The sequence below is a fragment of the Pholis gunnellus genome, assembly GCF_910591455.1.
Source record: "Pholis gunnellus genome assembly, chromosome: 22".
Classification (NCBI taxonomy): Eukaryota; Metazoa; Chordata; class Actinopteri; order Perciformes; family Pholidae; genus Pholis; species Pholis gunnellus.
The window spans coordinates 5,484,001-5,499,524 of record NC_136549.1 but is presented as its reverse complement, the minus strand read 5'-3'; the positions used below and the strand labels follow the sequence as shown (position 1 = coordinate 5,499,524).

Genomic DNA, 15,524 nt, shown 5'->3' with positions numbered 1-15,524 from the left:
GTACTGTTTGAAATCCTAAGCGCTCTCCGTCATGTCCTGCAGCCATGTCCAGCTACCTCTTCATTGTGAAGTACGAGCTGCCTGAAGTGATACGCGCCTTTCTGGGTTTGGAGGAAATCACTGGGTGAGTGTGTGTGTGTGTGTGCATGCTTTTGGAGATTCAATGTGTGCAGTGTGTACAGTCGAGGCCCTGAGCTCCTTTTAAACCTCATGTGCTGTACTTGCAGTGAGTGGTACCTGAATGGGAACTACCTGGTGGTGTTCGTGTCGATAGGAATCATCCTGCCCTTGTCTCTGCTCAAGAATCTGGGTAAGGACTCACTTTGCGCCATTGAATTGTATATTCAACTATTCTGCCACGTGCTCTGTAATTCAGATACTTCTAATACGGCCGCTGACTTCTAAAAGGCGGGATTTACGTTCCTGCAGCTGTCTGTAACCACCTAGTAATGCAACACTAGCGGGGCCCTTAGTCAGCACTCGCAGTTGGGAGTTACAGTAACGCAACACTGCCATTAAGCCTGCAGTCAGCCCCGCCACCCAGATGTGATTTATGAACGCAAGAGTCAGAGCCGCCTCAACTGGCTCAGCTCCAGGATTCTGCACACTAAGCCCAATACACGGGTTATGTAATTAAAACAGTTAGACACGAAGACGCAAAAAAGCATCAAAGCCATGTGTCAAAAGTTTAATGAACAAACGGCAAAATAAATTAGGATTCCGGGCTACGCATTCATTAGATTTGCATTCCCGGGTATTAGGGTTTGGTTACTGTTCCGTCTGAACTGCCGCTCGTATCAGATTGATGGTATTTAAGGACGTGAGTCACAACTTAGAACGGGATGTGACCCACATCTGAGAATTGGTGTTAAGAGCAGAACAGATGAGGAGAGGTGGCAGCGTAAGAATAGCAAACTGTTGCACAGTATTACATGAGTAACTGATGCATCCGTCATCTCACCGATGCTTTCTGCTATACAGGCTACCTGGGCTACACCAGCGGCTTCTCCCTCTCCTGCATGGTCTTCTTCCTGTGTGTGGTAAGTTCAGCTCCCTAAAAGATTTCCCAAAACTATGAGCACTGTGTGGGATTCAGGCATCCCATTTGTATCCCAATGACTACATTTAGTATGATAAGGACAAATGCCACAACATAGTTCTGATTGGTCTAAAGTCTGTAAACCTGGTACAACTTTGACTTTTTTAGATCACATGAAAATTCTTGTTATGAGTCCATGGATACCAAATGCTTGATTGTGCTCCTTGTAGTTTATGAGATACAGTCATTACCATACTCTATTTAGACTTTAGGCACATGGGACTACCATTTTTGTCCTACAATATAATAAAATATATTTATAAAACAGTCCTTCCATCTGCCCGAAGTTGAGCTTTGATTGTCTGCCCTAACACAGTTGGGTCGGGTTCATGACAATTTCCCAGTGTTTTTGTTTTGTTTTATAAGCAGACCTAATAATCTGGGCTGTGCTGAACATTCGGTAGGAGAAGGCAGATGTCGGAATATCCGTTACTGCACTAGAATTACTTTAGTTGTCTTTAGCTTGTAACAGTTTCTATATACAGTATATTTAGTTTTTACAGTGGAAATCCAGGTTGTTTAGCTGGCTTGGGCCCAAAACTGCTGCCGTGGTCCGGGCTCGGGTCACGCTTGCACAATACTATGTGACCTCATGTTAGGTCAGGTCTATTTTTTGGATCCTATCATAGCTGTAGCCCAATGACTAAATATAGTATGATAAGAAAACTCACTTCTCAGCCAAACAGTTCCACCGGTTTTGAAAATGTCATCAGATTTGTGCTTAGGCCTAGAAATCACTTTAAAGTTGAATTTGCGAGCACAAATGGGTTAGCTACTCTTAAACGCACACCAGGCATTTGTCTACAGCACATCTGCTAATAAGATGCATTAAAGCTGCTCTTTTTATGATTTTAAGAATGGATGCAATGACTACATGTATGTGAAAGGGGTCGCTGTTGTGTGTTCACAGCTTGTTTCTGCTTCCCCCAAATTGCCCCAAAAAAGAAAATCAGTAAATGCAGTTTCAACGACAAAGCAGAAGAAGATCGTTAACTTGCTAACTAGCCGTCATTTGAACCAGTGCAATATGGCCACCACGGGGTGTGGTACACTGTCTGCCCCGTTTAGAAACCTGTGAATGTAAACGTTGAGCTAGCGAATACGCTACCGCCGCAAAGCTAACTCTTGTGAAGTGTCATTCTATTTTATTTGAAGTTCATTTCGTGACTTCATATTGTTCTTTCCCAGATGATCTACAAGAAGACCCAGCTGCCCTGCCCTCTTCCCTTCTTTTACCACCACTCGGCCAACCTCAGCATGAACGCCTCGGACATGCCGGGGCTGAACCGCACAACGCACATGGATTTCTCCCGCTCTGACGTCTCCCCGGCGGTGCTCGGCAGCCACGACGCTCACTCCTCCACCGGCGTCCACGTGGAGCCCCACCCGGACGACGAGGAGATGTGCACGCCCAAATACTTTGTCTTCAACTCACAGGTGAGACCGGCAGTAGCCCACAGGTTAGCCGGTAGCGCTAGCACAGAAACCTTTGTCCAACTTGCAGTGTTGTGTATACGTGAGCCCTTTTTTAAATCTCAATGGCAGAAGGTTAAAAGGGTGGGACTCTTGAAGTGCAGCGCCAGTGTGTTTTGTGAAGGTGTGTCAATTTATGCAATGGCTCCTTCGTGGGTTAAGTTTACCATTTGAATCAGTGAATGCAATGGGAGGAGTAAGTCTCCTTTTCTAAGGTGAACTGTTACATGGGGAGAATGTGGACACATTGTTCATCCACATGAATACTCTACGTTTGTCTAAATCTATTCGAGACATTTGGGCTTACACACATCTTACAACAAAGTCCAACAGAAGCAGAATACCAAGTATAAGCCAAGACATGTTTGGCAAAGGTGGGGTTCCTTTAGGGTGTGTTTTGTCATTTTTGTGTGTGTGTGTGTGTGTGTGTGTGTGTGTGTGTGTGTGTGTGTGTGTGTGTTTAGGGATTTGTCTCTGGGCCCAATTGATCATCAATCAGGATAGGAATATGACACGTAGCGTTATGTTCTCTCGGGGTTAGCTGCGCCAACGTGATTCACAGAGGTTTTGATTTTCACATCGTTTAGCAGCTGTCATTTTACCGTCTTTGACGAGATGACAACCAAAGCAGGTACTCATCTTGTTTTGTGCTATTTCTGAGGCTTTTAATCACATGCCAGTTGTAGTTTTAAGAGTCCTTTTTTCCTTAGCTGTGAAGAAAAAACAGCACTATCCATTGTTAGGCGTTTCTTTCCAACAGCTACGTACCGGAAGAATGACATCACATAAACATTTTCTGCGTATTTCTTTCTCCCCAGACGGCATACACGGTGCCCATCCTGGCCTTCGCCTTTGTCTGCCACCCTGAGGTCCTGCCCATCTACAGTGAGCTTAAAGAGTACGTGAGAGCAGTCTTTTATTTTGAAGTTGAGAAGAAGCTCAATCTGCATGTCATTTTCCAACATTCTCTGTACTGCAAGTCTCGACCCTATAGCTTTTAGAAGCGATGTGGCCTCTCTGAATGCCTGTGCTGTTTCCACAGTCGCAGCCGGAAAAAGATGCAGAACGTCTCCAACCTGTCCATCTTGACTATGCTCATCATGTACATGCTGTCGGCACTGTTTGGCTACCTCACCTTTTACGGTAAGGGCAACCAAACACAAAAGCAGCAGTGTACTTTGGGTGTTATTCTGCAAAGTACACCGCAGTTAGTTATTCTGCCCAAAAGGGCACAAACAGACACAAACAAAGGCCAGAACCGGACCACCAAAGGGTCGGATCCGGCCAACTAGGTGACTTAATAAAGTTTGAAAATTGCAGAGAAGTCATTATTTCAAATGTTTCAATAAAATGCACTGCTGTTCCTTGTTGTCCACTGGGGGTTGTGTTGTCATTATAAGAGTGGCAAGAGAAAAGATAATTGTTTTGCTTATTTTAGTTGTAATGGAATAGATTCTGGAGATTTGACATTGACGCTAATATTTGAACACTTTGCTTGTCCAATCGCTTCTGTCTCCTTTTGTTCACCAAGTGTTAAATTTTTTCCTTTGTCTCTCCTCCAAACACAGAAAACGTGGAGGCAGAGTTGCTCCACACCTTCACCAAGGTGTATAAGTTTGACACCATGTTGCTGCTGGTGCGTTTGGCTGTTCTCACCGCCGTCACTCTGACTGTCCCCATCGTGTTGTTCCCTGTGAGTAACGTCTCACACAAACACACACTCTTCTTGTCTCTCAAAAAGCCTTAAAAAAGTTTGGTTTCCTCGGAGGAGAAGGGGGGGGGGGGTTGTAGCAGCAGCAAAAGAATTTGCCTCACAGCGTCTTTTTCCTCTTTCGTCGCACTCAGCATCGTTAAATCGAACCGCTGCTATATTTTGATTCACGTCAGAGCGAACATGCTGTCCCGACACACACAAACATACACCACCCTAATAATTAAGTATCTGGCCGCCACGGCCCAGCCGACGCCAACCAGCTTCTTGTTACAGCATTTATTCAGGAGCACGTTACTGCCACTTCGGGTCATTCTGCTCACAGACTGTGTTTTGTGTTCCCTGCAGTCAGTCTTTTTTGCAGTCGTTTTCTGGTACGCAGCTGTTTTTTTTCCTGGCAGTTTGGTAAGAAAAGAAAAAAAGAACACGCTGTTCGGTTTGGCACTCAACCTGTGTCGTCATCTCGGATCCCAGAGCACGCAGGCTGAGGTCGAAAACGTCCACGCCTCTCAATCACACCGAGGCACACTTAAGAGATCTCAACAGTAAAGCCTCTCTTACCTTTTTTTTGTCTGTTTCCCCATTTTCTCTCAAGCTGGGGTCAAAGGTTACCGACTTGTCCTCCCAGTCACATTCATTTACACATACGTATGCACACTCCTCTTCTTTCCCGCCCCATATATGTGCACGGGCTAATTTTAGCTTGGCCCTTGTCTGACATGAGAAGAACAAAAATGGCCGCTGGCCAGAGGAAGTTTGCATGCCCGGTTTTAGCTTCCATTCACACACACGCGCGCACACACACACACACACACACACACACACACACACACACACAAACTGATTTATGGAAAGACATAACAAACATCTGCTAATTTGTCAATCATTTCTGAAGTGGCTGCAGGCGCAGAAGGCGGCCACCGGGGGGCAGCAAAGACGTTGACATTCAGTCACAAGAAAGTGCTGACAGAGAATGATGCAGCAATGACTGCATGTTATGGCTGGACACAGCACCCACACACATTGATACAGAGTTAGTTACAGATTGTAAATATGCACTCTTATCTGAGCGCCTTTGTATTCACTGTCTTGTATCTAAAACACACACATTCTGTTCATTTTAGCCATATAGCTGATGCTGCTGTTCCCCCCCAACTAACACACACGCACACACACACACTCGCAGCAGATACTGCTGTATTTTCAGTATTGTGGTGGGGGGGGGGGGGGGGGGGGGGGAGGATCGCCCTCTCTCTGCAGTGGAAGTTTACAGGCTTGGAGTGGACAGTGGAAAAACCCTCACTCTTCAGGGAGATAGAGAGGCGGAGCCAGTGAGACAGGGGGTGAGCCGGCATCACGGGGGGGGGGGGGGGGGGGGCTGCACACAGCCGGGGCTGCACAAGCCTCTAAATACAAATAGAACTGATAGAAATCTGCATGTGGATCTGAATCAAAGCTAGTGAGGAACAATCTAGTGATTGTGGAAGAATGCCTAAATTCCATCCTGGAATATTAAGAGACTTGCACAAGGATGAATTTTGCTAAATGTGTCCCTTTTTTAATTCTGTATATATGGAAATCTATCAAAATTGTGCAGGATTGCCCAGTTTTCATATGTGGCATGTTTCTAAATGTGGTTACAATTGCACACTGTGTTCTAAACATTGATGTGAAATAGGCCACACCTCTATGAATTTAACAGCAATACGGTATGAAAGTTAAAAACAATAACTCTTTCAAAACAGAACTAATACTTGGGCCTTTTTTGATAATCTCCCAGATGATACTTTCTCAGAAAAAAAACAAAAAGGCAAAACCCATAGTTTGTCTGGTTAACTGCAAACATGCAATCACATGCACGTGTCTGTCTCTTCCTTTTTCTGGCACCAACTTATTCGTGGCTGCTGTGGAAAGTGGAAGCTTGATGCCCAGCTATTTTTATTTCACTCCCAACTCTCTTGACTGCGACTGCCGCTCACAATGAATACATTTCAAATGTAAGTGAAATGCAGAAGGGGGGGGGGGGGGGGAGGACTGAGATAACAGAGGGAGATAAACCTTCGATAAGGACGGAGAAACACCAGACTGAAATGGGATGCGGCAAAGCAGCTGTGGTGCATGTCGATTAGTGGAAAGAGAAAAGGCAGAAACGCAGCCAGGGTGAGGGGTTCCTGTCCCCTGCAGCCACTTACAACAGAAGAAGAAAATGTCATGCAAATATGTTGTGTTAAAAACAGGTTTGGGCTTGTTTCTACCTGCATGGATTCCTCTTAAAAGATAAGCTGTCAGTACTGAGAGAGCTAATGCTGTTAGTGAAGTGCAATAAAGTTGATTTTGTGCACGAATTTCTGATTGGAAATGTGCAGAGTTGGGAATGTTCAATTCGCCGACCGTCGCTATCCTTGCAGTAACGTGGTCGAAAGATTGGCGACCGTGGACGTGCGCGAGGCCTCGGATCAAAAGAACTGCTCGGTCGCGCCGTCGCCCTCTGCCAACTTTCCGTTTGACATTTGAGAATCTCGCCTTGAATCCTCCTGACCTTCATTTTGCGATGGAAATGCTGCCTACCTTCAGCTAGAGAGATTAACATTCGCTTTGTCTGCCGCTGGCCTTGGCTCCAGTGGGGAAGTTTTCTGTGAGAGAGGGGGAGACTTAGTATGTGTGTGTGTATGGAGAAGTGTAAGTTTGGAGATATATGTTGAGGCGTGTGTGTGGGTGTGCGTGTGTGTGTGTGTGTGTGTGTGTAGTCACGTGAAGGATAGATGCTAACAGAGGCCAGATCGCACAGGGCTTTGCCAGGATCCAGTACATAATGAAAGGGCTTTATGTGGAGTCAAACATGCCCCAGTTCTCAGGCTCCAGCTGGAGATTGAAACCATGGGAGATGGCTGCAAACGAGCCGATTAACAGCACCACCGTCACCTTTGTGTCCCACCACCACGTAGTAACATTTCAGTCTCAGGCCTTGAGTAGTGCTACCTTGAGCGCTTGTCTCTGAAGTTATCTGGTTTCTCCCTACTTACTTTTTTACTTTTTAGTCTTGAATATTTGCGGTTAGCTAATCTTGCTAAACCTTTTCTGTCTGGTCGGTGGACATTTTTTACTTAACTTTTATTCTATCCTATCCTACATTTTAAAAAAGGGGAACTATCTTTTGGTTTTCACGCACATAACAATAACGCAGTAATAACGCATCACCGTTTCAAACACTGTGATACAAGTATAGCTTGTTAATTAGCTAGTAACAACTAGCTTGAGCGCTATTAGCAGAATTATTCAACCCACCGTTTGCTGTGTTTGTCGCTGCGTTAGCTTAAATTTGCGACTGGCATTTGGACAATTCAACTTTTTATCAGTGTGCTGATATCATCTTTCTGGTTGCCTTCCAAGGACGCTGTTAAAAGCTTCTTTTGACATTTCGGTCCCTCTTTAAAGTAATGCACCCTTTATAAAGGGTTTGTAGAGTGTAACTAGACTATTAACCTGTAATTATAATACTAATGCTGTGCAGATCAGCTATAATCATTAGCCATATCTGCCGGTGTCTGCAGGATTATAAACATGGATTATGACACATTTTGGGTTGCCAGGTTTTTACTGTTGTTTCTCCTCCTCGTCACTAAAGACGGATTGGTCTAACTTTAATTATCGTCAATTCAAGTTAGAAATGTTAATAGTGTTATTAATAAACGGTCTTGAGTTTTCTCACTTTCTAAGTCTACTGGTCCACATGCACTGCAGCCCTTTTCTTCAAAGTCAGAGGCAATTATAGCTCTAGAATGTGTTTTCTTTCTTGTTTGGCTGTCTAGTTTCAAGTAACTCTCCGGTGTCGATGTGGTCAAAAAGATCTTGATGTGGCGTTTCCTCACTTCAAAGGGGACTCTCACTTCCACATGTAGTTTCATTTCACGCCCAGCATGAAACATGTTATATTTAACTGCTGTCACACAGTGTCTGCTGATTTTGCTTTGAAAATACTAGAGCACTTACATACGTGCACGAATCCTGACTTAACATAACCCTCGTTTGCAGCAAATGGTTTGTTGTTATCCGCGTCTTTTCGCAGAACAAGCTTACGTCGCGGTGATCTAAGTCCCAGGTTTGTTGCTAACTGGCTGAACCCAGTTGCGGCTGGCTAAATCTGGCTGCCTACAACGAGTCCGTCCACATACTGTGTGTGTGCAGGCCTCTGACAGGTAAAGATTCAGGAGCTAGAAAAGTGTGCAAACATCACACGGTAAACTCCAAAGGCTTTGCACCAGGTAACAGTTGGGTGCTGAATAGTTTGGGGTCTTGGAGAGAAATGCCGCGTCCAGGCTCTAGTTTTCCAAGCCGGGCCTGATTATGCAACAGCTGGTGGGGAGGAGGGGGCACATCTGTAGAATATGAGGAGGGATGCAGTTAAACGATTGTCTATATCGAAATTAATTTTGGCTCGAAGTGGAGACACTTTTTTGGGGGGAGTGAACAGTGAAGCGCAGAGGCCAACCCGATGCCTCCTCACAGTCATGATGGAGGTCACGTGGTTCAATCTGACAGCGCAGAAAATCCAGTTAATGTGATTTATTTTTTTTCCACTGTGCCATGCTAACTGGATGTAAATCTCGTGCTTCAGTCAGACTTGAAAGGTTACAAAGACGGCATGCGGTGATCCACCAGCAGCGGCTCTGGAATGCACATGCTTCACCCTGTTCAGGTTAACTCAATGCAAAAGTTACCTTCACCTAAACTCCCATTTGCGTCTCTTATTTCATTCTCCACATACAAAAGTGTCGGCCAGAGCTGTAATTAAATGTGTTGTCACAGCGACTGGTGGGCCCTCATCTCCCTTTAATGTGGGAGTAGTAAGTAAAAGAGGAAGAAAAGTGAACTGCAAGTGACAATAGCTGCTTCGTGTGAAGACACACCTCCCCCCCCTGCAGGCGAGCCCGCCCTCCTCTCACTGCTGGCTGATGCAATCCCATGCTACCATTACACCGCGGGAGATAATCCCCCGTGGCTTTTTGAATGGGCGCCATAAGCCCCGCCCCTTGTAACCATCCCCCTCAGTGGCCTGCGAGCCGAAGGAGCCTCAGGTTTCACCTGATAACCGAGACCTTTCACCCACTGGAGGCTTGAACAAAGCTCCCTGTGGCTCAGCAGCGCCGGGCGTCTTAACTGGGATCTCCTGGTTCACACACACACACACTTGCCTCGTAGCACTTGACACACTTCAGCGAGTGGCCAAGTTTGGGAATCAACCTCGAGCACAGGCCAGCAGACGTGCAGACTGTTGTTTGTACGCAGAAAAGTGAAAATGCTGGGTTTAGTGCTGGACTTTTTATAGTTGATGTTATCATGATTTAATCATTATTTAGATTTTGCAAACCAAACTGATACCTTTTTGAAGTCACAAAAGTTACACGTTCCCCCGATCTCAGTCAGTTGTTGGTGAACTTCATACAACTTTGTTATGATATAAATGAACCGCTTTGTCTGAATCCTTATTATCAATACTATGTGGTTTCAGATCCGCTCCTCTATCAACACGCTGCTGTTCAGCGGGCGAGAGTTCAGCTGGATTCGCCACATACTGATCGCCGCCGCCGTCCTGGCATTCAACAACGTGTTGGTCATCTTCGTCCCCACCATCAGGGACATCTTCGGCTTCATCGGTGAGTCTTTGACGCACACGACAGGATCTGTGTAACAGTTCTTTGTTTTTTTAAATAAAACGAAAAAATAATATGATGAGGAGGATTTTGGTTTACAGGCCATAAAACCATGACTGATATATATATATCTATATATATATATATATATAGATATATGACGAATGATAACATTGAGTCAGGCCGTTCCGGGCCCGACTTCAGGTCAGGGGTCGTTTTATTAAGTAAAGATACAGAAGAGTGTCGGGTCAAGTCAGCTATGCAGTCGCATGAGTCCTTTATGACTACTGGAACTAAACACTCACATTCTCGCTGCCAACACACGGAAACACAGGAACTTGGCGTTAAGCGGCAGCGTTTTCGCACATCAACGCCTCGTAGCTAAAAATACCAGTTCTCCATCGTGTATAACTATTTATTTAGAATTACTTATGGCGGGGATTTACATGTATAGTTTAAAAATGTCAAGCAATTGTCTGAAAACTACAATTCGCTAAATCACTCTTTTTCTTTTTTTGCAGGTTCCTCTGCAGCCACTATGCTCATCTTCATCCTACCTGCTGCCTTTTACATCCGCCTGGTAAAATCAGTGCCGTTCCGCTCCCCGCAGAAGATCGGAGTAAGTGTGATGACACACACACACACACACAAATACATACATACGCACTCTCAACGTCTTTCTCAATGTATCCTTTTTCTCACTCTCACTTTCAAAACGTCACTCATCAGAAATTTCAACAGCCCCCTCCGCTGTGCGTGATCACACATTTAATCTGGCTCTCTTCATGTCTCTCCTCTCAGGCGAGCGTCTTCCTCGTCGTGGGAGTCGTCTTCATGATTGGCAGCCTGTCACTCATCGTCCTCGACTGGGTCCACAACCCCCCAGGCTCAAGCGGCGGTCACTAAGTTCCCTCTTCCCTCAGATTCACATTTAACAGTGCACCCCGTTCCCCACCCAGCCTCAGCTGGTCCAACATCTGGGAACGGGGTTCATCAGTGGTTCCCTTCCCTTCTCCAAATCACAAATGTCAATCATAAACAAATGGACATAATGTGCTGCTCCGGGTTAAGACATCTACAGTTTACTCCCCCAGAGCATATAACTTTTCGCTCGGTTTCGGTTCTTTTAGTGGTTTTGTTTTTTTATTGTTGTTGCTGTAAAGTTCAGGATTAGACAGCACAAACCCGAGAATCAAAATCCAGAGAGGGGGGAAACAGGACTCTGGTTTAATGTGCCACCAACAGCGTGAAATCATTGTCCTCTTCCTTAATATTTCCAGCTATGAAGAGAAGGAACAAACACATACTGTACAGCCCTCACCAGAAGCAGATCTGTGAACTGCGGTTTGTGCAGGGCTGGAAAGACAATGCGAGTCCCTCAGTCCTCTGTGTACTTGAAGGAGACAATCGGAGGTGGAGTGTGTCGTCCTCCATGAAACAAGGAGCACTTCTAGCATTACGTTTCACTTTGTGTGTAGAGCTAGCACACTGCACACATACGCACACACATATAGGCTTGGTGAAAACACATCTACACCCGTATTTTTTTCGGCTCATCTCAAAACGGTAAAAAGGTAAATTATGAAATGCAATTAAATCGTGCACAACTTTTATTCAGGAAAGTTGTTTTGCTGCTCTGCCACACGTTAACAATCAGAAGCTTTGCCAAAGTCTACATGCACATACTAAAGTCCATCTGGTTCATACACACTCAGTATTACCGAGCGATCTGAACCTTCAAGATGTACGTCATTTAGTTTGTCTACTTAGAAAAGGGTTGTACAAAATATCATACTTTGATTCATACGGCTCTTTTCCATTCAGGTTTTATGACGCTAAGTGATAATTTCCAACATTTATTTGGCCTTTCATCTAGGGCCATACGTTGTTTTTTTTAAATATGCAGATTACATAATTGCAATTGGACAATTCAATAGTGAATTCAATTCAACCAAAAGAGCCAAACTTGAAAGAGCCAACTCAAAATCTTGCTAAGATTGTAATGAAGTATTTTGAAGTCGTGCCATACAATCCTCATGCCTTCTGAAAGAAAACCCTCACTCTCTCCAAACGTAATGTAAGGAGGCGCCTTATTTTTTTGTGATATTTTGCTGTGAGTTGGACGAAAAAGATTAATACCACTCATGTCTGTACGCTAATTATGAAGCTAACGTTACAGCTAGCAGACAATTAGCTTGGCATGAAGACCGCTTGCTAACTCCCCGTACGTAGAACGATAACTTGACGTTTTTATATTATGGTTTTCGTACAAATTCAACTAATGAGACGTAACGTTTGTATTACAAAGCTTTCGAGGTGCTGCTTAGTGGATTTTCCCTTTGGGACAAGCCCACCGGGCTAGCTGTTTTCTCACACTTTCAGGCTTTTTGCGAGGCTTAGCTAACGGTCTTCAGGTGACGGGTACATCTTTAGCATACTGACATGAGAGTCGTGTCAATCTCTGCAGCAATTGAATAAGCTTTTCATTTCAATGTCATGAACAATATCACACACGTCATGATGCAATGGGGCTAGCTTAAGTATTGATACATGCAGAGGATGTTGAGTCATTGTTAAAGCGCAAGGCTGTAAAACCAGCTCAGAAATGTATCCAATTGTTTTACTAAAATCCTAACAGTAACTTTAAAGATGATTTCAAAAACAACATTTTGATGGATAACGTTTAATTTAGTTCTTCGAGAAAATTCAGATAGTGTGTTTTTTAGATATAAATTCACGTATCTGTTTTGCTGACAAAACCAAGGCTAAATTATTGATCTCAATGGACCGATTATCACGTAGTAACATCAGTTTTCACTCCGTTGTTGTACACATAATCAAAAATCAGATCAAACTTGTAACAATGATTGATTATTCTTTTAAATTGTGCCTTTGCATTGTTCTCAAATGAACTTCTAATACTGGTGCCTTTAGTAAAAAAACATTCACAACACCGAAACCTCATTTCACCTCGTCTCCGAAAGCCGCTACCTGTCACCAACACATCCAGCCAAAGTGGATAACAATTATAGATCCTTTGCAGATCTATGAACATGAAACAAATTGATATTTCAAATGAAATAGTGTATTGTGTGCATGTTTTTGGATTACAAACATGGTCTTTTTGGACAATTGTATATGCTCTGTAAATAATCTTTATTATATGGTACACTGACACTCATTGTGAGTGGGTTGTTGGGGGATTCTGCTTACAAGTTTTCTGCAATCCAGTTTGTTTTAGTATATAAATATATATAACGTGTATTAGATTTTTTTTTGTTTTTTCTCTTGCTGTATAACAGTAGTTTTGTTTTCTTTATTTGAAGCTTGTATATTTGTAGAAAATCTGGTCTATATATCCATTTTCATGTTTTAATGTTAACTCCTCATATCAGGATAAATGAATCAGTTGCCTACTTCATAACACGCTTTTCCCAGAAGTCTCAGAAACAAGGCAATGTGTGTCTGTTTGCTGATTGGCTCCTGCTGACCAACACTGGGTTGAAGTTACAGCCATTGTTGAGCAGTATTGCTGTTTTTCAAAAAACAGCGCATTAACACAACAAGACGAGATTATCCAAAGTATTTCGTGACCGCACTACAGGAAGGTTCTTGAGCTCGTGGCTCTTCTGCTATTCTTTCTGTGTTTGTACAGCTCTAGAGCTCTATCTGGACACTCGTACGCAGTAGTTCATACATAGTGGCTTATCATAGTGTGGTTTATGGTGTATATCACTGCTTTCATAGAAAAACTTTTTCAGCCCCCACTTTTGCTGCGGTTTTATATCTGTGACATTACTTGAACTGGAGATTTCCACGGCCTTAAAGTCAGCAAGCTTCATGAATGTTTAGCTGTGTCACTTCATTAGCCTCCTGCCGTCAGTGGCGTATTCTGCTCGACGGCTTCGTCTCTTCCTCAAGTTGGGTTTCGTCTTTTTTAAAGTGCTCATTTTTAGAAAAGACGAGAGGCGACACGTTTTTAATAGAACAATGCCAGCACCACACCTCTACCCCCCCCTTTAGTATCTCAGGTATTCGGTCTGGATGAATATTTCTTCTCACTTTTTTGACAAATTCTCTTCACCTCTTTTGCATGATTGAGCCAAGCTGTGCAATGTTGCCGTATTTTGTGCTGGCATAGATGAGAAGTCGTCTTGTGGATCTATTAAAGCAGACACGTCCCCAGCTAATTTTGACAGTGTTCAGAAAGGAGTTGTACAGCACCACCTGCCCTATTTTTAAATGGACCCGTATCCGTGGAGAAGCACTGGCTCGATGTTTCTGCTGTTCACAGTCTCTCTGCTTCCTGTGGATCCGGCCGAACAGAGTTGTAATTTTACCCAAACAAAAAGGGGATGTTTTTTGTATCAGTGATGCTGTATCATTATGATGAACAATAAAAATGTGAAATGAAAAAGTTTGTGTTTTTCTATTTTTTTTTGCCTTTACTTTGGAAGAGATTGCACTTTACAATAAACCTCGGATTGATTGTAAGCAAGATAAGCTGTTGAAATGCATTGATGGTATGGGCGTAACATTATAAAAGTCTCATTTCGAATGTGTGTATAACTTTCTACATTAAAAAAGCTTTTTTTTTTCACACCAGGGCTTACATAACAAGTCTCTGAACAGATTGGCATCTCGGGATTTTAACAACCAAAGCCATATTTCTGGCATACTGATCAGATGATGTTTATTTCTAGGCCTCTAGAAATAAAATGGATTATCCTGTTTCTGTCTAGGTAGCATCTACTGCTGATATGCAACACCAGCTTGTAATGTTCCCAGAGGATCAAAACAAGAGGTCGGGGAAAGCTTTTTCTTTGCAGACACGTAGCCTTGACCGTATGGAGGACCCAGAGAGCCTTGAAAATGTTTTTTTTACGCTGTTCATAAATCAATAATCAAAGTAACCAACTGTGACTGCTGGTAGGAGACAAGATACAAACAGACGTTTGCAGTGCAGCTAAGGTGTGTTATTGTCCTGTTTTTGTATATAATATAAGAAATATCAATGAACATTTTGTACCGTTCCGCTAGCAAGATGTGGTCACTGGATCTTTTTACCGTCTGTTTTACTTCTATTCTATTTCTATGGGTCCAGTACTATAGTCAAGATTTTAAGTACAGGTATTCGTATTTTACTTCAGTATTTCTTCATATAGATTGTGTGTTTAAGAACCAAATTCAGCATTTTACTACATGACTGCAGTCACGAGTTGTTGTTTTTAGAGACTGAGATATACAGTAAGTAACACCTTTTTATATTTCTGTTCACAAATGAAAGACACAAGGTGTGCAAACTGCTGAGGTCATGCATGGTCATCCAGGTCATCAACCGTAAAGTACAACGTGTTTGGACATGCTGCTCATCTGCTTCTCATGTTACCAGCAATCTGAGTTTTCATGAAGATAGATGAGAAAGTGCGTTGTGTAACAAAGGTTAGATAGACATGATATGGCTGAGGCTGCAGGTGTGAGCATGTTATTGATGTGTGTGTGTGTGTGTGTGTGTGTGTGTGTGTGTGTGTGTGTGTGTGTGTGTGTGTGCAAGTCAGAGAGACACAGCATCTTCGCAGCATCACCAGAT

The 15,524-nt window shown here is 43.4% G+C and overlaps 1 protein-coding gene across 1 annotated transcript in view; it reads left to right on the top strand.

Annotated features, from left to right (window-relative positions):
• slc38a4 (solute carrier family 38 member 4) overlaps positions 1 to 14,344 on the top strand; it is a 32,580-nt gene extending 18,236 nt beyond the window's left edge. The window contains exons 7-16 of the mRNA XM_079184001.1: positions 43 to 124; positions 228 to 310; positions 982 to 1,040; positions 2,288 to 2,536; positions 3,391 to 3,470; positions 3,615 to 3,715; positions 4,141 to 4,265; positions 9,793 to 9,937; positions 10,456 to 10,553; positions 10,736 to 14,344. Coding sequence (XP_079040127.1) covers positions 43 to 124; positions 228 to 310; positions 982 to 1,040; positions 2,288 to 2,536; positions 3,391 to 3,470; positions 3,615 to 3,715; positions 4,141 to 4,265; positions 9,793 to 9,937; positions 10,456 to 10,553; positions 10,736 to 10,840 — 1,127 coding nt within the window. The 3' untranslated portion in view covers positions 10,841 to 14,344. The remainder of the gene's footprint in view (positions 1 to 42; positions 125 to 227; positions 311 to 981; positions 1,041 to 2,287; positions 2,537 to 3,390; positions 3,471 to 3,614; positions 3,716 to 4,140; positions 4,266 to 9,792; positions 9,938 to 10,455; positions 10,554 to 10,735) is intronic.
• The last annotated feature ends 1,180 nt before the right edge of the window (positions 14,345 to 15,524 follow it).